The sequence below is a fragment of the Anopheles stephensi genome, chromosome 3 (assembly GCF_013141755.1).
Source record: "Anopheles stephensi strain Indian chromosome 3, UCI_ANSTEP_V1.0, whole genome shotgun sequence".
In the NCBI taxonomy this organism is placed as follows: domain Eukaryota; kingdom Metazoa; phylum Arthropoda; class Insecta; order Diptera; family Culicidae; genus Anopheles; species Anopheles stephensi.
The window spans coordinates 79,192,773-79,217,839 of record NC_050203.1 but is presented as its reverse complement, the minus strand read 5'-3'; the positions used below and the strand labels follow the sequence as shown (position 1 = coordinate 79,217,839).

The 25,067-nt window shown below is 41.8% G+C and overlaps 2 protein-coding genes across 11 annotated transcripts in view; one reads left to right on the top strand and one right to left on the bottom strand.

The window, feature by feature from the left end:
- LOC118514711 (lutropin-choriogonadotropic hormone receptor) overlaps window positions 1-3,175 on the top strand; it is a 104,789-nt gene extending 101,614 nt beyond the window's left edge. For 4 of the 6 annotated variants that reach the window (XM_036061791.1, XM_036061789.1, XM_036061790.1 and 1 more), the window contains exon 17: window positions 542-846. In XM_036061791.1, coding sequence (XP_035917684.1) covers window positions 542-846 — 305 coding nt within the window. Of the gene's footprint in view, window positions 1-541 lie in introns of all 6 variants that reach the window. The other 2 variants (XM_036061788.1, XM_036061792.1) reach the window with 1 other exon arrangement.
- Window positions 3,176-13,200: 10,025 nt separating this feature from the next.
- LOC118514708 (metallo-beta-lactamase domain-containing protein 1) overlaps window positions 13,201-25,067 on the bottom strand; it is a 92,382-nt gene continuing 80,515 nt past the window's right edge. For all 5 annotated transcript variants that reach the window (XM_036061781.1, XM_036061783.1, XM_036061785.1 and 2 more), the window contains one exon: window positions 13,201-19,636. In XM_036061781.1, the coding sequence (XP_035917674.1) occupies window positions 19,281-19,636 (356 nt within the window). In that variant the 3' untranslated portion in view covers window positions 13,201-19,280. The remainder of the gene's footprint in view (window positions 19,637-25,067) is intronic.

Here is a 25,067-nt window from a genome sequence, read left to right as displayed (position 1 = left end):
ACTATAAAATGATAAGATGAGGACTTTGAAACGAACTTAGCTGGCTTACACTCATTTCGTCACATTTTACTCACGTCAAAATATTCGAATAAGTCAATTATATTTTCTTCGTGCCATCCCAAAAGCTGTCAGGACTGATCCTCTGATCATATTTCCAAAGTATGGTAAACTTTTACAACAGTAATTAGAATGTTTGATCCAACGTTTGATTGTTGAGCGAAGTAAACCACAATCCAGCTTATCGACTGCTACGGACAAGCTGGACGAGATGCACTGCAGATTAATGCATCATTTATCGAGAACCAAGTTAATTAAAGCCACCAGAACCAGATCATAATTAAAGAGGAATTTTCTCATAAAGCTTGGAAATTAAAAAAAAAACTCTCGTTGCTATGCGCACTCCTTGCAAAGTGAGAATATTTCAAGCGGATTGTATACTTTTAGGCGCATGTAGAATTTTTTTATAATTTCAAACACTCTCAGCTCTTGAAAACCACCTCGAAATAGTTTCTCAACTGAATAAATGGTCAAATTTCCACAGGCACCGCTCGACAATCCATCCCCGGCGGTAAGCCACGTCTCGTCCGTCAATCAGCCGTGCAGGAGGACACACATGAGCTGTCCTGTTCGCCACCGCGGCTCGGCGTTCGCTTCCTCCCCACGATACCGTCCGCCGCCGACAGTAGCGTCCAGCTGGACGACGAGACGGCCGAAGCGGCCAGTCCGACCTCAAGCCAAAGCGGCAACCAGCCGGCAACTCCCGCACCGTTCTACGCCATCCTGCACGGTAGCGGCCATCCTCAGGCAACCGTCTCTAGTCTTAAAGATAAAACCAAACCTCCGTGAGTGGAGGATCGGGCGCAGGACGACGCTTCCTCCGTGCCGGTGCTCGGCAGCTCGCTCCCGAAACCGATGGCGGAAGCTCAGCCCAGGCCAGACGAAGCAGACGATGGTGACCGTGTCCTTGGCGATTGTAGCCCATACCTTTAAGTATTACTTTTAATTCCTCAGCGGCATTAGGGTGCAGTGTAGAGGACCGCGTAAAAAAGCATACAAAAACAAAGATTAAGGATGGAGGAAAAAAAAACTTTTCACTCTAGTTGAATCAGATACGTTTGATGCTCTCTTTTCTGCCACGACACAACCTACATTTTTCCTGGTTTTTCCTCCACATCTCTTTTCCCTGGGTGTTGTCCGCTCTCGGCGAACGAAGTCGTTCAGTGAGGGCGAATGTATTTATGTGAAATAAGTGTTCGTGTCTGTGTCATGTTCTGTCCAGCGGTTGTAAATAGCAGAGCAGAGACTCACAGCATTCAAGTATAAGAATAGAAAATTAGTTGGCAGATATGTATGTATGTAGTGTATGGGGAAGAAAGAGAAACACTCTCTTAGGAAAAGAAGAATACTGTGTGATATTAAAACGATTTTATACAAAAACAAACCTACAACAACCACTAGCTGAAATATGTGCATTATATGTTAGAAGATGGGTGAACGGAACGCGAGCGAGGGGGGCTGGGGAACGGGGGTGCAACTGAAAATGGACTGTGAGCGAGGCAAATTTTACAGGTATATTAGGAAAGGATTGAAGTACGGTATCGTCTATAGCTTTTGATGTCATTTAAAGTCGTTTTTAGCATCGAATTGATTCATCCGTTACAAGTTGTACTATTTAAAAAGGAGATTAACTTCATTGAACTCTAAATTTCATCTAAAATGGTTATTTATCTGAGTAATTTCAAAATTATCTGCAATTTTATTTCAATAACGACAAATGCGCCTTGTGGCAAAATAGCGAAGTAGTCGGTCAGCTTGTAATGCGAATTGCATACCACTAGGCGTACAACGTGTTGCAAGCGAGCTGTGTTAAATCTGTAGCGTGCGATTGCGTTCAACCACGGAGAGTTGGTTGCGCTATCGACCGCTAGTGGCGCTATGATCCGCTAGCGTTGTTTGAATTTCACCATACGGGAATACATTTTTGAAAGAACTTTATAAACATTATGGGTATTTTTTCTTGAAAAAAAAATTAATGTTTCAATTGAACAAAAATTATTTAAACATTTGAAATGAGTTGAACGATATACAGAAAAGAGGAAAAAGCGCAGCGCACGAGTAATGGCAGGAAGCCGTCCAGAGACAATAAGTAGCGAAACGGGGTGTAAAAATCGAAACAAACCAAGAAGGAAATGCACAAATGATACTAAAAAAACAAGAAAAACCAACACAAAACTAAAAATCTCATCTATTTTCATTCTCAAAACTAGCCGAGATTTGAACAACACTGTCCACACATAACCGTTGTTTATTTCTGTTGAAAACACATAACTAAATCAATTGTACATACAACAAAACATAACACAAAGGTATAAACGTTCACTGTTTCAGCAACGACTAATGAAGATTTAAAAAAAGAGAAAGATATTAAACAAATAAGCAGAAAAACAAAAACACTTGTATGATTTAAAAGGAATTTAAGAAAAAACACAAACGATACTGCCAAATGAACAGGATAAAATACGAAACTAAAACATGGATGTAAAAACATGAGATTAAAAATACAAAACTGAGTATAGCGTTAAAGAAATTACTCCCAAAAAACACTGCCATTACTTTTGCAAATCAATGTATTGGGACACAGATTCCCTCCTTTCGAAGACACAGATGTGTTTCTATCCAGCACAGGAGACAGTATTAGCGGGATGAATGGAGTATACTGGAGTAAAGTTTTAAAGCGTACGAACGACACCGTAACGAAACCACATACACACACAGCGCCCAGGAATTTGATTCCGAACGACAGCCATTATTTTACGAAAGCATCCACATTCGATTGAATAAGATGAGAAGGAACAGTCGAAGCGATACGGTACTGATACGGTGCTTACGAATCTATATTTATTGTACACTGACATACACAGCCTGAGGCATCCGACTAAAAGGTTTTATAATGCATCCCGTACGATTGTTTGGGTGTGGAAAAAAGCAAACACTGACAGAACGAAACGAAACTCCAAAGTGTGGCTGAGTGTATAAGGGGAAAATGGCCTAAATGGGGCACCGATACGGGGGCAAACATGACTTATACTGATAATGTAATCGACTGCATATGCTCACCCAGCAACACCCGGTGGTATGGGTACACAAACAAAATAAAGTGGATATTTAAACTGTATTTTGTTTCTTTATTTATATGTTCTCACGATGACCCTTGAGTTCTAAGATCATTTTGAATGTGACAATATCTCCTAATGAGCTAATGAAATTTCTAAGGAATTCTCTTTGTTGCTTACTTTTCACGACGAGGGGTCACTGATAAAGTCTCCTGAAGTGTCTGAAATTCAACGATGATGTGGCACCGATGATCAGAGGTCTTATAGGATAACTTTTTAACCATTACTGATCAACTCGCTAGGTTTGATTTCTTCTTCCTTAACTCTACAACCTCGAGAGGCGTCCTCCTGCGTTCGGGGAGGCGGTCAGTATGGGATTTGAGCCCTGGCCTTGCCGTGTGAAGACCGGCCACCGGACTCCTAGGTTTGATTTAGATGTACAATAACGACGCATGAAGTCATCCTCGATATGAAGACCTGCGTCCATTTTACTATTAGATGTAGTTCCTTCTTCTCGTTGGAGTTGTCAGAGAGCTAGAGGTCCTAGCTAGAGGATAGACCACTGTGTAGTAGGCATGACTCTGCTGAACGATGCTTGGCAGAGTTTAGCCAAGGTTATTATACCATGTATAGACTTTGAAAATCTTCTATACTATCACGAATTCTTTGCTATCAAGATTATCTGATTTTCCAAGCTTACCAAGGTCTCGGGTAAGCAGACGCATTATCTACGTTATATTATGGTGAGAATTCTTCAAGGACTCTTCAGTTATACACTGATTGATTCACTGATGTAGATGGAAATCCTATGAAATTTGATGGTCTGATGTTCAGACAGCCTAGACGTAATCTTAGGGCAGCTCTTTCTTAATTAAATAGTTTTATGACAGCTAAAACTGCTATACATTTATGAGAGCACCACCTAAGTTCCAGTAGACAGCCTCGTCCACAGCAAAGCTTTCTCACGCCACGACTTACTAAAATTCATCCCGATCATCAACGGTCCCTGTTCGCTAATTCAATCGCCCTGTATACTGTCTTCTCCGCTAAGCTCGTTTAACTTTAAAGTATGCTACTTACGCGAATTTTAAGAAGCATTCTCAGTCTCCCCCGGCCCGAATCTTACCAGGTACAATCACGCACCTGTGTGCCTGAGCAACACTTCAGCGCAAACTTTTCAATCATCTGTACGCACCACTTTTGGAAACAAATCAACCAACCAGACAGGGTGCTTATAACACACAACAAAACCTGAACCTCGAGACGCGAGTTGCCTGGGGTTTCCCGGAATCGCACAATCTTTCGCGAAGCAGCAGTTGGAAGAGGATTTTTGAAGCGATTTAATGCTGTAGAAAGAGTTGATTCCTGGTAATGGATGTTTTCGACACGTTCTAAGCGTTGTTAATTGGTGTTAGTTATCAGCTAAGCGAAAATCGATGAGAAAGTTGAGCCCATTCCTTGAGCCTAGAAATTATTCTCTATTTTTACCTGCTTTTTATGCTTTTCTCCAAGTGGAAATCTACAATTAAATATTAATTGTGTAATTTTCTGTTGCTCTCTTCCCGGCTCAACAAAGCAAAATCCACGGACAAATTATGAGCACGAAATGATTCTCATTTATCTATGTTTGGACACCTTTTCTAGGGCATAAAACGCGCCCCACAAATTGCGTGGAATTAGACAAGCCTCGTCAACATCTCACTCGCTCTCTCCCTCTTTCTCTCTTTCTCTCTCTCTCTCTCTTTTCCCTGCCCTTAATGACACCAATCCATCGAAGCTCATTATCACTTCGTACGCAATTATTTGTCATCACGGTGATGATACACTGATGGCACACCGGCACCGTGATGAAGCACCTCGTAAAAATCCGTATTTCCTCGCATTGCGTGTGTCACCGACTGTCTTCAGCAGCTTTCCACGGAACGCAGGCTTCACGAAGGTATCTCCCATAAAACAGCCGTTTTTATGGGAACCGCTTTCCTCACGGGAGCACCGCAAACCCCGCGAAACCCCCGGAAACCCCAGAAAATGGACCATTTTCAACGTCCAGATTTTGTCATCCATCGTGAAAGAAGATGTGGCAGGTCACACCGACGTCCGCATGACGTGTATCCGTATGCAATATGAATGCGAAAGTCGGATGTTACTTCGTTCGTTTGGGACGACAGTTTGGGGATGATGGTCGTTTGTATCCTGGAAAACATGTTCCCGTGGGATGCATTTTTGGGGAAAATTTATTTCACGCCAGCCAGAACTTCGCTTAGCAAAAATGGATACAGGCAGACTGCTTTCCACTGCTGGTTTGAGGACGGTTTAGGTGAAACACCTTTTTGAAGAATGGTCCGCTAAAAGGTAGCGTAAATTAGGGCATTGTTAAGGACATTTGACGGAAAAGGGTGTTAATCGTGTGAAAATATGGAACGATAAGCGTAAAAGCGTCGCATCAGTACTGAGAAGTAAAAACATTTGCATAAATTGAGGCGCTTTGCTTTGCCGATTGCATACCTTCAGGAGATGACTTATCGATTACTAGCAAAACGATGCAATATGAATAACTAGAATGTTCTTAAGGTCTTAAAGCTTCATTCAGATATATTTTCTTAGATAACTTTACTCATACAATTCTCAGCTCAACATATTCAAGGTAAAAAAATATTAAATACACCAGCAGCGAATTTAGTCTTGGAGAAGCCTTTTGCAAGCATGGCTTTGAACATGGCTTCTTCAATGTGTTGGGTTCTCATGAACAATAATATTTTTTTAGACAAAAAGACCCTTTAGATGATGAAGTCTCGTCGATGAAAAATTTTAGGGACGGCCTTGTCAAGACCGGGAACACAATATTGCAGGACCGCAAGGTCTATTCGATAGCTAAATCCTTTCGTAGCTGATGCTTAGGCGATGAGACCCCTTCGACTTCGAGGACTCTTGAAAGGAATCGCCTCTTCAACTATGGTGTCTCGTAGTCAATTAGCTCTAGAGAAAAGCTCTTTCAGGTCTAGAAAATCCCTCCCATCTGTCAGATGTCTATCAGGTCTAGACAATAAATCCATTACGACTACAAAGTCACTCGATAGATAAGGTCTATTTGACTACGAGATCTCTCAGAAGTCGAGCCCATTTTAGCATCATTACGGCGTGAAAATTATATAAAAGCTTCTAGTATGTCCATGACAAAAAAATTACGCGATACAAAAATTAGCGCCTAAAGGTATGCAATAGACCCGACAACATTACTTCTCCTAAATAACTAGCAACAAAGTAAATTCTCACCTAATCTCATAACTACGCTTGAGCTCATGTCAAATTCCAGTACAAGATAAAGCCCGTGTCTATGAGCAGCATTATCCTATTCTCCAAAACTCACCCAAGACTCACCAGGATACCGTCACATGCTATCCATTATTTTAACTATTAAATTCGGTTACAAAACCCAATTATTATGTCCGCTCTGTCATCGTGCGCACTCCACACTCACACCGGATAAAATAATAATCCCGGATGACGAATCCGTTCCAAGTGAACTACCACCGGGCGTATCTGGAATCTCGTTAGGGCTATGAAGCACCTGAGAATGTCCTACCTCTCTGGTCGCTTTATTAGGTGCAAAGTATGCTACAACGTTCTCCACCAGCACCAAGCAAGAAAGGAAGTTTTGTGTGCCGAAGACGGAGCGGTAGCGACCGACGATAAACATCCTTTGGCTGGTTTGGTTGTTAGTGTTTCGAATACGTCCTTCCCACTCTATTAACAATCTCAACTGCTTCCCTGTGTCTCTCGCTTATTGTGCACGTTGTGGCGTCCTTGCGTGTACTTACCGGTACGAAAAATTGAACACAAACGACAACACGAACACGAGCAATACACAGCATCAACCAGCGCACCGCACCATCGCAACATCATCGCATCAATGATTAATTTAAAACGGCTCCAGGGTGTTTTCTTTCCATCGTACCAGTGTAAGCACGATGACGCTGTTGTATTGGGCTGCCGGCTGGCTGCAACATTCTCAAGCACACACACACACACACACACTTCACCACGGACACTACATGTCAACATGGCAAACAAATCCACCCGTGCTCGCCGGTCTCCTAGCTCTTCTGGCACACTCTCAGACATACACACTACACGAGGATCTGGGAGCGGATCACGTTGACGGGTGACGATGAGATACTGCCGACAGGCGAAGATCCTCCTGCCGGCGCACGTCAAAACACGAGGGTGACATTCGTCTTCCTTCCGGGCCGCTCATCCAACGAAGATCAAATAAAGGAGACAACCTTGTACCGGCAAAGGACCGGTTCCCGCGTCCAGCCATGTTGTTGAATATTCCTTACCACTCAGCGAGGATGCGAACCCTGGAAAAGGTGAAGGAACCTCGGGGTAGCGAGGCAAGGATAACCGTAAGTGTCCTTCTCATTGGCCGGAAGGTTGTTCTCTCCCTGAGCACGAGCAGCACGAATATGAATGAATGATCCTCCACGTTCGCTTCAATCCCACCGTCGGTGGAAGACGGCTTGGTGTTCTATTTCTGAACGGAAAAGGATTAATTCACCCCATGAAATGGGTCGTGCTGGAATTAATGTACGCAAGCACCCCCAAACTCCCTTCAAAGCCTTGTACAGTTCCGAAACGGCAGCAGGTGACATCCTTCATGTGTTTTTTTTTTTTTGTTCAATCCAGAAAGGATTGAATTGGTTATAATTTCCTGCAACACGGCCTACGGTATTGGAAAGGCGTGATTTAAAGGGATGCCAGATTTGAGCGACACCTTTCTGCTTGGGCACGCTAGATAACGTCCAGCTTGGTCCGGATTGACGTCAGCCCGTAGCCCCCGGTTTAACGATGTGACCGCTGAATGATGAGTTCGGGCGAACCATAAACCGACACAACTGAGGGAAGTGTAGATGATATCAGTGTTTTTGGTGCTGTGTCCAACCGTTAGCCCTTTGGTTTGGGAGAAGTTTGGGGATTCGATGATGAGAAAACGATACAAACAGGTGCAGCGTGAGCTGAAGAGCAAGCGGCACGAGGGTTGGTCTATCAAAAGGGTACAATCTTGCAACCCGAAAACCGTCGTAAATCATACATCGAGACAGTGTTGGGACGCTTTCCTGAAGATTAAAGAAGAAAGCTTGAAAGGATTAAATTCATTAAATTTAATATTTCATCCATTAATTCGGTATTGAAATACGGCGAAGGCATGTCGTGCTGGGTTGCATGGTAAGGGAACGGTGAACATTGTAACGTTTTGGGGGATGAGTTGTGATTTTATCAGATTAAGAAGCTGATGCGGAGCGTGATTAGCAAAAGCAAAAGTCAGAAGATATCTTCAAAAAGCCTGTAGCTGTAAATCAATTTGCTATCGATTAAGGTGATTCTTGGTGTAGTTGGTCACAAAAAGTCTTTTGAACGCCTAGAAGTATGCAATGGTGGGGTACAGCTTGGCAAAGAATTACGAATACGATTTGAGATTGTATGACATAAATAAATAAACTTTTTCAACAATAAAACGCTCTTTGATAGCAATTAAATCATTCGAAACAATGATTTTCTATAAAATTAGATTAACCATTTCTTACAAGAAAAGCGAACACCTTGTCAGCGATTAAGTAGATTCTTAGCATTGCAAGAAGAAATATTTCTTTAGCGCCTAGTAGTATGCAATGAAGGAAATAAAATATGTCTGACTTATTTTGCAGATACACATTTATTTCAGATTACGCCACCTGACCATTGATAATTAGATTGGTAAGCAGTTGTATCTAATAAAGATGTGAAACGTCAAACTATCTCTTGGCGCCTGGAAGTATGCATTGGTACAACTCATCACATAGTGCTTTATGTACTAATTTAAATTTAATTCAAGTAATTTCGGCACTTAACAAAATTACAAATGAAATCGCATGTTTGTTTTTAATAAAAGGGATCATGATAATTGCGAAATAAAGTTTTAACCCATAAATCATTCAAGCAAATCGAAAATCAATATCCGAATACCACATGATCCTTCCCTTTTTTTACATCTCATACACACCAATGAACAGACAGTGCACAGTTTCAAGTGCGCTTTAAAGCTAATACCTTAATTGATTTCACAACCTCCTCTGACCGTTGCGCGAATCGATAATGCGATTATAAACACAAACTCATTAAATGCATTCAATTATGCATTTTTCTACCCTGCACCGGTGAACCGGTAGCACCATCCGGCGAGCTGAGGTTAAGGATCAAATTTTCCAACAGGGTCAAACAAAAAACCAAAAACGCGCACCCGGTATGATGTTTAATAAAACATTGCACAACAGCTTTTTCAACTTGAGATGGAGTGCCGCATTCCACACTGCTGAACTGAATAATGCTGGGCGGAATGGCTCGCCAAGGACGGGCTTTCAATACACTTCACCGAGGCGAGATGGATGATGCGCCTGGTGGGAGCACAAAACCAATTGCCTTGTACGAATGTGAATAAAACATTCGTCGAATTATTCCTAGATGATGATGGTGGTGGTGGTGATGATGATGATGCTGTTTGTGTGTGTACTGTACGCGTCACCAGGCGTCTCCATTACCGGTGATCCACTTCATTCCAGCACAACTCGCATCCCAAACGATACACGCTAGGGACAAGTGAATTCCGCTCGACAAACACTACACAACTCAAAGCATAGAGCGGTTCAAGCTCGCAAAACAGATCCACGCCTGGACGTTTGCGTGTGAAGAAGGAGCGCAACCCAAGTGTGGGCTAATTGAAAGGCTTACCAAACGGCTTGTGATGAATTGAATGTTTGCGCTATGCATTTGGAATGCTTTGGAGCATGTTTTTGTGCTTTTTTTGTAATAGCTTACTGCTTGGTCGCTTGCTATTAAGAGGATTTCTGCTCCGGGATGTGTGTTTCATTCGGACGAATTCGACTGAATCGGAGCGTATATTGCTAAGGAGGGAATAAGAGAAACAACCTTTCCAAGGAGCAGTATTAGTATGGGTACATCACAAAGCAAACATGTTCACAGAAAAAAAGGTATTACGCAAAAGTCATTTGGCAAGTAAGTGATTATGCTACCGGATACTTAATTGGTGTAACTAGAAAACAAGAAATGCATATAAAGCAGCTGACATGAGATAAGATACCAAGAAAGGCCCAAATAATAGGGGACCTGAGATGGGTTATAAATAAGAGCAGTTAAAGGAAAAGAACATCAAAAGATAGTAAAGGATTCTTGGTACTTGGACTAATTTTCCAGATAAAGCAAGAGTGAGTTGTACCAGATATAATATTCGTCAGAATCGCTTAGAGCTGCCGTCAAATCACAAGTAAAGAGCTTGAGACTGCCAAGCTGCTCATCAAACTTCATCATTAGACAACGACCAACATATTTATCACAACGCCAATTTGGTAGCTTCGAAGACTAAAAGCAGTTCCAATTGCGTAGCGTAATTTAACCTAGTTCTTCGATATGGGGTTTAAGCACTATTTTAATAAACTTAATACGTCATAAGGACGTCATCTAAATCGCTCCACTAGTTCCTACTTGGTTGTAGTTTTAGCTAAATTTAATATCTACGCAATAACATAACCTTCTCATAACTTTGTTGGAATATTAAGCGGGACCTATCATCATCATCTTCTAATAACAGTCTATTGTGCGCATAAAGAAAAGACTGATTTAATCATAAGAAAGTTTTAAAAATTTTCAAAAATAATCTGAATCTGTTGATTTTAAGCAGCTGTGACCACGACAGCCGGGGAATTGATTTTTTTTCTTCTAAATATTAAAACACTGACGTACTGTTGCAGCTTCTACGAATTTTAGAACATCTTCTTCATTCTAACGAAAGACGAATCAAAATTAAATTGCGTACAAATTCCGGACCCAATTTTCCAGAATGCAAATGAAACCCTGAAGCTCTGAAACTTGAATGCAGCAGTCAGAGCATCAACCTCAACGATGCAAAATATTCTAGACAAGATGGAAATTGTTAAACAAACCTCCACATCCTTGCGACAACAGAAATGGATAAATGACGGTGCCTGCCATAAATATTGTTTTGGCGAATTTATGAGACTCCTTCTGACATCAGAAATGAGAAATGTTTTTTTTTTTTTTCTCAACGGACCTCATTCATACATGCTGTAGAATTTTAAGCTCTGATATCCAATCACCTAGTTTTGCATCCAAATGAATCTCCAAACACGCACTTAAAATATAAAATATTTACATCCACTTTGGTGTCACTTTTATTCCTGTAAATCTGTCACGCATCACAGTATTAAACTGCTCTCCTGTAATGGTACCTCAATCGGTACGAATGATACAACATATTTACAAGCGAAACTTTAATTACCGTTCCGCCCTAATAATTCTTCGTTAAGCGTAAGAAAGCCTCTGCCACTTTGCATACTGATCGCACACCGCGGTCCATTAATCGGAATGTAATGGTGCGGGCCAGCATATTCAACAGCGAATGTGTCCTCACCGCTCACATTGCAACAAGTACAGCGTTCCGGTTTTATGAGTTCCTGTCCTCGCCATGCTCATTGATTTCATTTACAAAACCCATTACGCTGCGATGTAAATTCCAATTAACGATGATATTACTCAATAAATACCAGCACCGGTGAGCAGCGAAAGGCCTCGTCACGTGCCCATTATCGAATCTTAGTTACATTTTATCGAGCACACACACACACACACACACCCCCAATCCCACCGTAAACCGTGCCCAAAAGTGGGCCAACCCGAACCGAGTGCTCACTGGTTCGATTAGCAATCGTGAAAAGCGTGGCGCGAAGCGTAAAGCTAATGAGAATGTGATAATTTGTAATACAAACCAATCACGCGATCCTCGTGTCAGCTCTGAGGGCACTGCCGTAATGCGATGTTGGGTCCTGTGGGAGTGTGGATGAAGTTTTATGCCTTTTTGGTGCTTTGGCACTAAAGAAGAAAGATCATAAAACCGGACCGACTCGAGGTGCTTAAGACATGCTACTCGACCGAGCCGGAAAGCGAACGCCATAAAGTGAAAAGAAAATTTTCAATCCGCTTTTCACAGTGGGAAAAAGGAATTGAAAACAGAGGAGCCAGGTATCGGACTCGCCCAGAAACAGACACACACACACATACGTAGAAAAGAGAAAAATAAATACACTCACCAAGCGCTACAAAGAGATACATTTTACGATCGAATGGTTTCGTTCGTCACAAGGGCCAAGAGCCATGGGCTCTCGAACCTTGGGGTCTTCGTCATTTTCATTAATGTTGATGAAAAGCCCTAAACAACAATCCTTTTCTTAGACCGATGACGAAGATGATGATGACGACCAGGCCGGTGAGACCCGGGCATTCCATTCGAATTCCCATTCCAATCAGACATTTTAACCCTCGGCCCAACGAGAGTCAGAGTTTCATCAACCGGACACGGGGTAAAACTGGTGGTAATCCGTTGGAGCAGCAGACTACATACGCTCACGATTCGTCACACACGTTCCTTCACAACCGGTCGGCCAAAAGCTACAAATCCCAGTGACCAAAACCCGGATTGTACCACAAAGAACTCCAAAACAAGGACGGATTTTGCTAGTTTTTTTCTTTCATCCCAATTTTCTTTTGTTTTCCTTTTTTTTTGTCCATCTTTTCCTTTCGGCGGCTTCCCAAAAACCCCTTTTTTGTCACTGTTCAAATGCCACACCGTATTGTATTGGATTAAAACCGCTTTGGGGGTTAAATAATTGATGAACTACACAATCCGCCCGTACTGCACTGGGTCGGTGTAGGTTCCTCGGAAGGTCAGTTTTCCGGCTGTACACAGTCCACTCTGTCTTGCCCTTGTGTCGCAAAGGGCAATTGTGTGTGTGTGTGTTTGTTTGTGTGCGTGGGGAACCGGAAAAGGCCTCCCAGTCGTTTTTTTTGTCGTATCTCCGTAGGGCAGTAGCCGAGCAAATGGACACACACACGACTACCGGCCGTGTCCTCAGCCAAACAAACAAACCAGAAGTAGAAAAAAGACAATGAGATTAAAATAAAAAAGGAATTTCGGGCAAATAAAACAAACACTCACGAACACACAGGCAAAGGGGTTTTGTTGTGTCTTTTGGTTGTGTTGTGTTGTTTCTTTGTTTTTTCTTTGCTTCTTTTGTCCTCGTTACAAGTGTGTCCGGAAACAGGATGGGTTGGCCATGATTGCATTTAGCCAGATTCCGGATTTACTTTTGCCTTCTCATTTTTTACCTCTCACATTCACATTGTTTTCTTTTGTTCTGCTTTTTTTGTTGTTACCTTTTCTAGTATTTGCTTTTCGTTTCATGTTGCTCTTTCGTTTTTCTCTGTTGTTTCTTTACATGATGTTGCTTGTGTTCTTTTTACCTGGGTTTTCCTTTCCATGATCTTTCTTCTTCTATTTTTTGCTATTCTTAACAGGATGTTGCTTCTTCTCATCTTTTGCTGCTCTTCCGTTCCTCTCCATTTTACTTATCTTTTCCTGTTATTACATCATTTTCTGTTCTTTTTTTCTCTTTCTCCAATACTCTTCGCATTCTTCACCATTCGCTTTTCCTATTAAGCACTTTTGCCAGAAAATATTGTTGATTACTGTGTGACTGTTGTTGCTTTTATGTTGCATGGCGAGGATGCGATGTTGATTTTCAATTAATCATTTTCCTGCCTTTCATGTAGCCATAAAGCCATATCAGTGTATGTGTGTGCGTGTGTGTGCATATGTGAACTATTTTTTGCAGCTTGTGTTTTCCTTTCCATTTTTTGTTTGCTGTGCTTCTCTGACGTTTTTTTGTTTTGTTCGTTTTTTTCTTTCATCTGTGTAGCAATGTATATTCCTGTATTATATGCTCCTGTATGGTGGTTTCACTGTTTGTGCATTTTTGTTTCGGGTTTTTCATCCCATTTTTGTTTGTTTTATTTCTTTGCGTGTGTTTTATGTTTGTATTTCATTTCTATTGGGATTGATTTTTCCTTTTTAATGCTTTGGTCTACGCGTTGCACATTGTTCCATTCTTTTTGCAAAAAAAAAACCATTACATCATCTTTCTCGCCTCGCATCGAGTGCTGTTGTCATTAGGGGTTGTTATTTGTAAGCTGTATGTATCTGTTCTTTTTTCCTTCTCCTACACCTCCACTCCAAAACCAACGTTTTCACATAACGCGCAAACATTATGCTAGCGCCAGTCCTTCATCTTCACTTGATGGATGTTGTTTTTATCACCTGCTCGCGTGTTTCCTTCTCTCATCACACTTCACATCACTGTCCACACCATATCACGCGACATTTATCGGCACAGCTTTATTGTGCAGTTGCGTCATACAGTTCTCATTCGCTTGCTTGATCGGTCTGCAGCTTCTACGGCGAAGCGTCCGGTACTTGCATCTGTCTACCAGCTCTTCACACCGTTCCTTACTTCTGCTCCGGGCTCTGGTTCGGTTTTTGACACCAAAGTTTAGCTCTTTCCTTAAGTGTGGTGTGATTTATGTCCTCGCTCCTGACGCACATTACTTGTTTTTCTTTTTCCCATTTTTTTTATCTTGTTGCTCATAGCTGTGTTACATGCGTTGGCGAAATACATACTTAACAATGTGTGTGTGTGTTGTGTTTTTTTCTTGCCTCAAACATAACGCTTTTCTCTTACCATTTTTTTGTATTTTTTTTTTACTTTTCTCTCTATCCCAATTGCCCATCGTCTCAAAGTAGGTTAAATGTGTAATAGCTAAATTGTGGCGCCCATTTTCTTCCGCAAGCACTGCCAACGATGCGTTTTTCTACATTGTATGTATATTTGTTTCTGAATGTGTGTGTGTGAGTGTTTCTGAGAGCTGTCCAGCACACGCACACATGTGGTGTGGGGATGGGGAGTGAGGGGAAGTGTGTGTGTTTTTGTATGTGTATGTTTGTTCAAGTGTGCGTGGCTGCGCTTTCTCGAGCGTTTAACAAGTACAAGCTTAAATAAGTGTATGTGTGTATGTGTCAATTTACTTACTGCCACGCCATCATCAATTTACGTCCGCTACGACATCTTTTGGGTTTTCTTATACGTGTATGTATATGTGTGTAGAGCTGCTCATTCTATTATTTTTGCAAGATATACTGTGTGTGTGTGTTTTGTGTGTTTTTTGCTTTGCTTTTTAAATGTACCTTTTAATATGTTTGGTTTTTCTTAAATTTTTCTCTCTTTTACTGCTTGTTCTTGCAAACAAATTTTGCTTTCTTGCTTTCTATGCACTACGCTCCCCACTGTAACTGTCTTTCATTTATATGTATAATGCATGTATGTATATATATATAGTTGTGTATTTATTTTTTATATATCTGTGTATATATTTATAGGTTTTTTGTGTTGAATTTTGCATTCTTTCACTTTTGGTTTTTTGCCTCCATTTTTATTCCCACCCCGTTCAACATTATTATCCAATGTCTTTTGTATGTTTGTTTTTTATTCATCTTACCCCAATTCTAACACATACATACGCATGACAACTAATAGAATCATAATAATACACTACGTTTAGTTATATTTAGATGTGTGGTTTTTTTTTGTTTGCTTGTTTTTGGGAAATAGTTTGTTTGCTTAAGTTCTACAGTGGTTTTTTTTTTCTCTGACTTCCTTTTTTTCCATTTCTTCCATACAACAAACACCTACAAACACTATCGCCAGCTAGGGCGTGAATATGGGATTTTATTGATTAGCTTTTTGTTTAAGTATCTTCTTCCTCACCGTCACTACTGTCACACATCAAACATCAAAGCTCCGGAGCACGCTTATAGTAGCGTGGGTACGTACCCACCAGCTCCTTCCTGCACCATTCAATGCTAACGGTCGTCGACTTATTGTTTTTTATGTGTACCACCACCACTTCTGTGCCATGTGCTTACATGTGTGACCTACATGTACCTGCCTGTCTTCATCTGCTTCTTTAAGTTCAATCCTAAAGCGGAATTTACCATACAATGGCTGTACCCTTCTTCTTTCGCCATTCCATCTTACTGGTCAGAGTCTAAGGACAAGCGTAGCTACGCTGCCTACAGTTTTGTTAGAACATCATCATCATCATCATTAAATCAGTTTTACATTTAATTATACGTGTATGTGTGAGTGTGTGTTTCTGTTTTGCTTACATTGTGTTTAGAGGAAACAATTAAACTTGTTTTAAGTTCTTTTGTTTTCCTCTCTCTCTCTTTTGTTCTTCTCATGTGTTTTTTTTTGTGTCCGTGTCTGTGTCTGTGTTATCGCATATTATGCTTGAGTTTTTCTTAATAGCTCTCTATCGCATCTCTACTAAAGGGCTACGCTTTTTGTTTTTGTTTTGTATATCCATATATATATATATAGTTTTGCTTGTATATATGTGTACGTGTATGTATATATATGTCATACGAATAAATATTCTTTTAGTAGAAAATCGTGTTTGCCAGGCTTTTCTCCAAACAGCTCACCCAAACCATCGTTTTTTTCTTTTCTTTTGGGGCAAGTTTGCTGTGGAGAAAATCGTTCTTATCGTTTCTATAACACTTTCTACTGCTTACTCCTTTGCCCTCACTTACTCCTATATTATCTCGTAACGTTTACTCGTTTTTCTACTAATCTTAATGCGCTTAATCATTACTCTTCCTAGTTTGCTTTGTTTGCCAGGGGTTTTACCTTTCTTATCGACTAGAAGTTTTCGGATCCAAGTGGTGTAGAATGGGTGGTGCGCGCCCGGCTCGCCCTTCGGAACCGGATGTTTTGCGATGTTGGTGTGGTTCTGCGAGCCGCAACGCCGCAACCCAACACGTGTTGACCTTATACGCCTAGAAAAGGGGGTTTTGCACTTAAACGTCTAGTTGTTTGCCAGTTTCGTTTCTTTTTTTCTTCTCTCTCTCTCTCTAAAGTAGTTTGATGAGTTTGGATGATTCATGAGATGATTATTTGCTTTTGTTTAATAATATAACTCTTATTCGATTATTATTACTTGTGTGTGTTTTTTTCTGTTCTTGTTTGCATGTAATTTGCTTGTATGTTTTATGTGTGCTAGTGTGTGTGTTGTTTTTTTTTCTTTAAGAACTAAACATCCATTATACGTAGAGTTATGCATTTTAGTGGGTTCTTTTTTGTTTTCTTCTCTTCGCTTGCTGTATATATTCTGTAAATGTGTTGCAATGTCTTTCTTTCTTCTGTGTTTGTGTGGGGGGGGATTCCCCCCCCCCCTCCTTTGTTTTGTCTGTGTGTACGTGTATCAGTGGGTGTGTGTGCATTGTCTCAAAAAGTTGGCAAATCGGTAGAAGCATTCAGTAAAGAAGGCATTCAGGTGTGTTGTGTGGTTCGTGACCGGTGCTTTGCACGCTCCTTCTGTTCCCTTGTTTAAGCAGAAGGATGGCGGCTGAAGGCCGGCCCACCACCACCACCAATCCCTGTCGTAAGCCCATAGATTTCAAACGTGTGAAGGTATTTATATAGGTTTGCTTTTTGCTACTGTTGTTGCCTGCTGTAAGTGTTATCATCTTTTGCTCTTCTTCTACCGTCGCACCAGATTGAGATGTCGAGCGAGTGACTGTGTGTTGTAGCGGATCCCCTACCGGGATGGGGTAGTTTTCATCTTGTTTTGTTTACTTTGCACAACCATTTCAAAATTGGTACCATTGGTTTCCCGTTTGTTTTGTTTGTGTCTGTGTTTTCCTTGTGTTCCGTGTACTTGTCTCCGCTTTCAATGACGGATTAAACAACTTGTGTGTACTGCTGTCTTGCGTATGCGTACTTACTGTGAATGTGTGGTGGCGGTTTTGTGTTTTCCTCTTCCTGCTTCTGTTCGCTTGTATTTTTAAGAAACTTGTTTGAAACTCTAAGTCCACTAACGTTTACATGTATGATCAATAAACTGCTTATTTTAATATCGTGTATTATGTAAATTGTGTATGTATCCTACCACTTTTGCGTCAAAACTTTCCCATCCTTTCCAATATTTCTTTCGAAATTTGAAATTCTCCTTCTTCTTTCCACTCCCTCCCTCTCTCTGCCATCTACCGATAAAGCATGTACTTATGTAAGTTTTTGTTTCATAAAGCTTGCGTCTCTCAAACATTCAGCATCAGATCGTGCCGTCCGTTCCGTTAAGAACATTTGGTAAGGATGTTTAAGGTTTTTCTTTTTATCTGCATCCAGCAGTAGTCCAGGCAGTCAAGCCTTTCAGGACAGCACTCGGGAACGCGTGCTCGGGAGTGTTTGTCAATCTCCGGTGTTTGCAAACAAACCCGGTACAGGATACGGAAATAAGCGGTTAAAAAGCGATCTTTTCTGCAGGCGGTTCAACCTCTCGATCAAACCACCATATCAACTTCACGGGACTAAACGCCTTCCAACGCTTTCCAGTTGTGTCCATCAAACAATGATTAACGACGCATTACTGTAACGGGGCTAACATGCTGCTACGTTCAAACCACAACATTCTGCATAACGATTGTGGCACAGGAAAAATAAAAGTAGGACGAAAAAACCATTTGCTTCTGATACAAACAACAATCAACGCTGCACTAACAATGAGAGTAACATTTTGCCATTTTGTTTGTTTAAATATTTTTCTTTCAACACATCACTCATCGGTATTAATCCATTTAATATGGGAGAATTAATATACGTGTGTTTGTTTTGCTTAGCTTTGCTTGGTTTTTTTTTGTTTTGCTTTGCCATTAAACATGAACAACACTATGAACGAACAATCGATACGTTTTTAATGCACAATGAATAGCAATCTTGGTTTGTTTGTTTGCTTGTTTGTTCCAGATACACGGATAGTAATCATATGTAATAGTTCACTTATATTAATATTATGCTGCGTTTTCCATAGCGTGTTTCTCGTTTCTTTTTAATATTGCAATATTAAAATTGTATCTCTCGCTTTCAACACGGAACCAAAACGAATGGAACAAATTTGCTAGCGGCGTTAGTTTTTTTTTAAATGCGCGTGCAGTATAAATTCCAGCTCAAAAATCAAACGAGTGTTCAACGATAATTTGTATAATATTGTGAACGTACAAGCAGAAAACGGTTCATCACACCCGTCCAGTTTGTTTCCATTCGATTCCAATTATCGAGAACATGCTTAATTGGATCGAATTTCTTCTTTTTTTGCTTGTCTCCTCCAATCAATTTACCGCCCCCTCCCTCGTTAGTTTCCACCAATCCATTACATAACACTGTCCACCGGGGTGTCGCTGGATGCTGTCTCTGCCTGATGTTTTAACTTGTCGCGCATAGCCGTGTCCACGCGGAACAGCCCGCCGTGTCCCGGTACGATCCAGTCGGCCAGGCTGGCAATACGCGCCCGATGGAGCCGTTGAGCGATGGGGTCCTCACTGCCCGCATCAAGCCACAGCCGATCGTCATCGATGTCCTGCTGGCGTTCGAACAGATCGCCCACTATCGCTACCGGCAGTCCACCCGGGGTGGAGAGATTGTTCCGTGCTACCAGCACCGACACGCAGGACATTGTGTGACCCGGTGTGGCTTGAATTTCGATGTCATCTGTTAGTGGAAATGGGGCTGTAAATAGAGAGAGGAGAAGAGAAAATTGTATGAAAATGAGGGACTTTTTTCTTGAACGACGGCCAAACATGGCTAATGAATGCACAGAAAAGGCACCGGGCAAAGGTCGACTATTGGCATCATAGCTGATGTTCAACTATTATCGACGATGTGACCAGGTGGCGGGATGAGATATTGGACAAAAAGGTGCTATTAATAGAGCAAGTCTATGTGCTTGTTTTTTTAAAGCTGTGAGTCATTTGCAGTCCATTCGCCCAACCTGCTGTCATTCACGCTTGACAGTTGTGAGTAGCAGGGCACCAAGATGAAAGCAAAGAAAATGGTTTCCCAATATGCGTTTGCTAACCCGCTAGACTCAACCATTCCAAAACAGACCCATCCGGAGACTCACCCTGTACGGAGGTGAGCGATATTTATTTGATGAGCTAGCCGGGTAAAGCTCTTTGTCCGCCTTCAGGGTGCTCTCAATTTCTATCTAGTGCAGGGATCACACACAACAGCAGCACCGAGAACTGACGCAACGGATCTAAACCATTGAAGATTACCATCGTGATGGTCATGGTACGGTACGTCCCGTTCGATGGCCTATCTATCCGACCCCCGAACGAGCGCTGTAACGACGCAAAACTACGCTTTCCATTCACGTTCCAACCATGAAAACTTGCACACCGCAGCACACCGTTTAACTGCTCTCTCTCTCTCTCTCTCTCTCTCTCTCTCTCTCCCTCTTGCTCTCCCTCCCTTTGCAAACCACAAAGCGCAGCGTACCGTAAACGGAATTAAAAAAAAAAGAAAGAAGAACGGAGCCAGAAAGTTCATTTCGGTGAACTTTCCACCGCACTGCAGGGTTCCGTGTGCAGGGATCCATGTACCGTGCGCCATCCATCGGGCGGTTCGGTGGTACCTGCAGTGCATACACATTTGCATACAGCCCGGACAAGATCACCACAGGAGGCGGTTGCTTGGTTTCAGGATGGAGCGAAGCCGAGCGAGATGAGTCCCTTTTTCCATCAGTAACCATCCTGCCGTTCGCTTCTAAAGGCTTTGTTGCAACAAATTATTACATCGCAAAAGTTCATTGGCGCCCCGGTTTTACCCCAAAGAATGCGCACCGTGTAATTGGTTTTCGTTCACTTTGACCCACCCCACAAACACACACACACACACACACAGACGCGTGGAAATTTTGGACTGGATGTGAGAGAAGATGAAAGAAAATGAAACTGCCAGCTGCCAACGCAACGGTTGAGAATCAGCTCGAATAGCTGCTACCAGGACTGCGGCTACGACTCGTTTGCAATGATGGAAATTGACTACTTTGATGCTGATTAAATATTCCAATCAGCAGTTGCCTCCTTCAGCAGAGCGCCCAACACCAGTTGCAATTTTTCATCACATTAGCATAGCGAGCGGGGTTTTGTTTCCGATTCGATTCCGAAAGCGAAACGATCGGTTCGAGGGTAAACAAGAAATGGTTTGCGTATTGCATACCTTTCGCCCGGGCGCTTAAGATCCGATAATCCGGAAATGGAAATGTGGTTCAAAGCATTTTAAATTAAAATAAATGCTCTTTATGCTTTAACGATACAAAAAAGTGTTCTTAAAAGTTCTTCAAATTAAATACAAACATGTATTCCCTTTTTTAATAATATTTTCATACGTTTATTTACAACAATATTAAAACAAGTTTTTGTGCCGTTCAAATACCTAACAATTGTATGCAAATGGGGGAATAGATTTTTATGACAATTTCCAATATATTTGAGAGATTTTAGTTTATTTCCAAACAATCAGAAGCTATGATATTACAATACAATGCAGACAAATCGACGCAAGATTTACATAAGTGTTTTCTCCACTGTACTACAAATGATTTGCGTTTTGCATACCTTCTAGGCGCTCAAACGATAATCTGAACGAGAGCTATTAAAATGAGGCTTAAAGCTTCTAGAAAAAATTAAAAACATTTTATAAAACTAATAATACGTTTCATTCGATGCATTCACGTTGCACAACGCTAATCTTCAGCGATGAATGCAACTATCAATTGTTGCTCCCGACCAACCCATCAATCAGGCACGAACACTAAAACACCAATTATCGAAGGTGCATTTGCATTATCAACACAATGCAAACAAATCGACGCGTGATTTTGAAATCAAATTAACACCTTCCCGTATACGCGCGCAAAAAGAAAACACAACACACACATATGCATTACCCTGCATGCCGCCGCCCACAGTCGCCCCGAAGCAGTGTGCAATTAACGTTAATTGAATTCCTCGGCGCGCGCACTCGCACCTAATCGCTACATTAAGTGTGCAGAAGATATTCATGCGTCCATCTAAAAGCATTACTATTCTCCCCATTCGAATCGCTTATTGTTTGTTTGTGCGATGGGAAAGAAGGATATAATTTCCCCAACCACCACTGTAGGTGGCGGCAGACGTTCATCAAATCATAACTCTGGACGACGCCGGTCCGGACGGACCTCCCAAGCGCCATTGAGTTGGGCGAGAGTTCGTTTGATTTGATTTGTGATGTTGTGATTCAATCGTTGATCGTTGGTCCTCCGTCCTCGTGTGCTGCCATCGTCAGCTCTGTCTGGTTTGATGCGTAATGAAATTTGTAATCAGTTACAGAGCAAAGGAAAGGACTTTCACTTCCACTAGACTTTCGCAGCCAGGTCGCATCTGGTTTGCATCATGCACAGTAGCTGGTAATTAATTCTAAAGGCTATAGCTTTCTTCCTGCTAAAGAATGCATGATCCGAGATAAGTTGTGCCTCGTCGTTCGATCAAAACCATCCCCGGGAGCCAGGGAAAGCGTACTTTTTGGGAGAAAATTACTAACTTCAATCAACGCTCAACAACGCGCCCGATGACAACCGATGACAATCGAATATGCGGGCATTCACAATGCCGGTTCCGAGGGATCAGGTACCATTGGATAGATATTGGAGTGAGCCAGACGAACGTTCAACATTCAAATTAAGCATTCCATTGAAATTCATTCCTGTCCTGTCCGCTTTTCCTGATCCTGTCCTGTTGCAGATCCTGATAGTCTGATCCCAAAACTTGATGTGCTGCTGCTGCTACCTGGTGTGCTGGCTTCATTGAACACCCAGAACACTGAGTACACACACATACAAACACGCACCGTTCTACATCAATCCCCCCTCCTCCCCATTCTCCCCCGCTTTCTCTTCTCTCCACCCCGGCAAACAACAGGAAGTTCGCTTTGAAATGTAGTGATGCGTATTAAATTGTAAACTCCAATCTACTGCCCCTGTTTCAGGGAAAACGTCCTCACCGTACAAGTTCATGCTTTTCCCTTGCCAACCCTGTGACCGTACTTGCCAACCTACAGTTTCCACTTCCAAAAAGCGTACGGCAGTGACACGAGGGACACGGGTAAAATATTAATGTTTCTCTAAAAGCGTCCAACAGCGATTGCATTAATATTTCACCAAAAGCTTAGAGTTGTGTCTCTCTAGGGGGGGAGGGAGGGTTGGAAAACCAACCTCTCGCGGGTGACCCCACAAGAGGAAATTGAGGTGGGGGTTGAATCTTCCCGTCCCTCCCGTTATCTTCCCTCTCATCATCGACCGGAAGCGCTCTTTATTTGCTGCTGATGATAGCGCGCTGCACAAGCGATAAATACATGTATCGCTAAATAATACATACCACGACGGAAAAACGTTTCATTTTCTCACTTTTCACCTGGCCCCAAAAATTACAGCTAACATCACGGAACTCAAACACACACACACGAGTAGATGCGTGCCACGCAGGGTAATTTCCGACCTAACCTTGTGGTAACTGATTCGATGTACGGGAAAATCTTGATTACTGTTTGTCGATTTAAAAAATGCGATAGCGAGAGTACGGGAAAGCGCAGGAACCTGGACAAATGGTTCCGTTCCCAGTTGGGTGTGTGTTTCTTTCCTCTCTCTCTATCTCTCCAAACAACACATCAGAACAGTTTCGGAGGGTTGGAAGTTACAGAACAAAAATGTTTCTTTTCCCTCCCGGCAGGGAGTTTTAAGCAAAAATCTTGAGCAAGAATCTTCAACAGTAGAAGATGGACTCGCAGCTTGTCGGCGATTGTTATAGCGGAGAGGCTTATGTTTAGTATTTAAATAACGCAACAAAAAAAAACGAAGATAATTTTCCAAACTCCCTATCGTATACCGTTTCGTAACTTTGTTCCTCGTTTTTCACAGAGGGAAAAGTTTGTGTCGTTTTTTTATCGTTCCGAATGGGGTTTCACCTTTTTTTTTTGCTTCGTTTTTTCCGCGTCTCAGCCCACAGTTCTCCATAATTTATTGAAACTTCCCAGTCTTCTGGAGGGTCTTTAACGAACGCTTTTTCCCGTAATAACATAAACATATAAAAAGTCCGAACGAACATAAAAAACCACCGTTCTCGATACGACAACCGGGTATGCTCCCCTGGGTTGTATCTGCCGATGCCATCCGTAAACCGAAAGATTACTTTCTTACACTTCGTGGTGCTCGCATTTTTTTCTTATGCGGGAAAAGAAAAACCAAGGGAGAGAAGTTCATCACACGCTTGTTGTAGCGGACGAGAGCTCAGGTGTTTTGTGTAAAAACCGGGTACCGAACCGAACCCCCTGAAACGCGAAATTAACGAACATCGGTTACAAAATTATGGGACGAAGACGAAGAAAGCTGTTCGAAGGAGGAACAAAAAACGATAGAAAAAGCTTTTGCGTCAGTTAATATTTTTCGTTTGAGAAATATCTTCCCAAACCCCCGTGTTTTGTTCCTCGATTTTTATCGTGAACATCGTCGAGGTGGTGATGAAACCAATCGTAGAGGAATAAGAAAAAAATGAATGGATACAACCCATCCTGGAGCGAGTTTTTCCAACCGTATCCTAGCGACAAGAAGAGGAAAAAAGCAGCACAAAACACGAAACAGCTAATTGAAAAGAGCTTTTCCGAAAAGTGGTGTGATGTACAGGATCGTTTCAATACTGGCACGCATAAGGATAGCACCCATGGGAAAGCCCGGCGAGTGGAAAAACCCGGGGCCGAATGATGCCTTACACCGGTAGTCAAATATTAATAAGCTAGCCCCTGGATCGGTTGGAATGGAAGGGCTCGCGCGATGGATCGCTTCTGCTGGGTAGCATTTTAATGGGGTACGTTGGTGTTTCCGCAGAACTAACCAGATACACGAATTAACTCCGGTTGTACATTAATTTATGTGTTGGAGCGTTAAAATTGTTCGGGCTGAAACATCGCGGGACCCGGGGAAACATCTGTGTAAAGAAACATGGGAGAAAATATTTGGCGATTGAAAAAGAGAAAAAAAACCAGCATGGTTCAAACTGAAATGTTTTCGTTTTTAATTAAATAAGCAGAATTTTGTATTTATTTGCCGGTGCAAATGATGGATAGA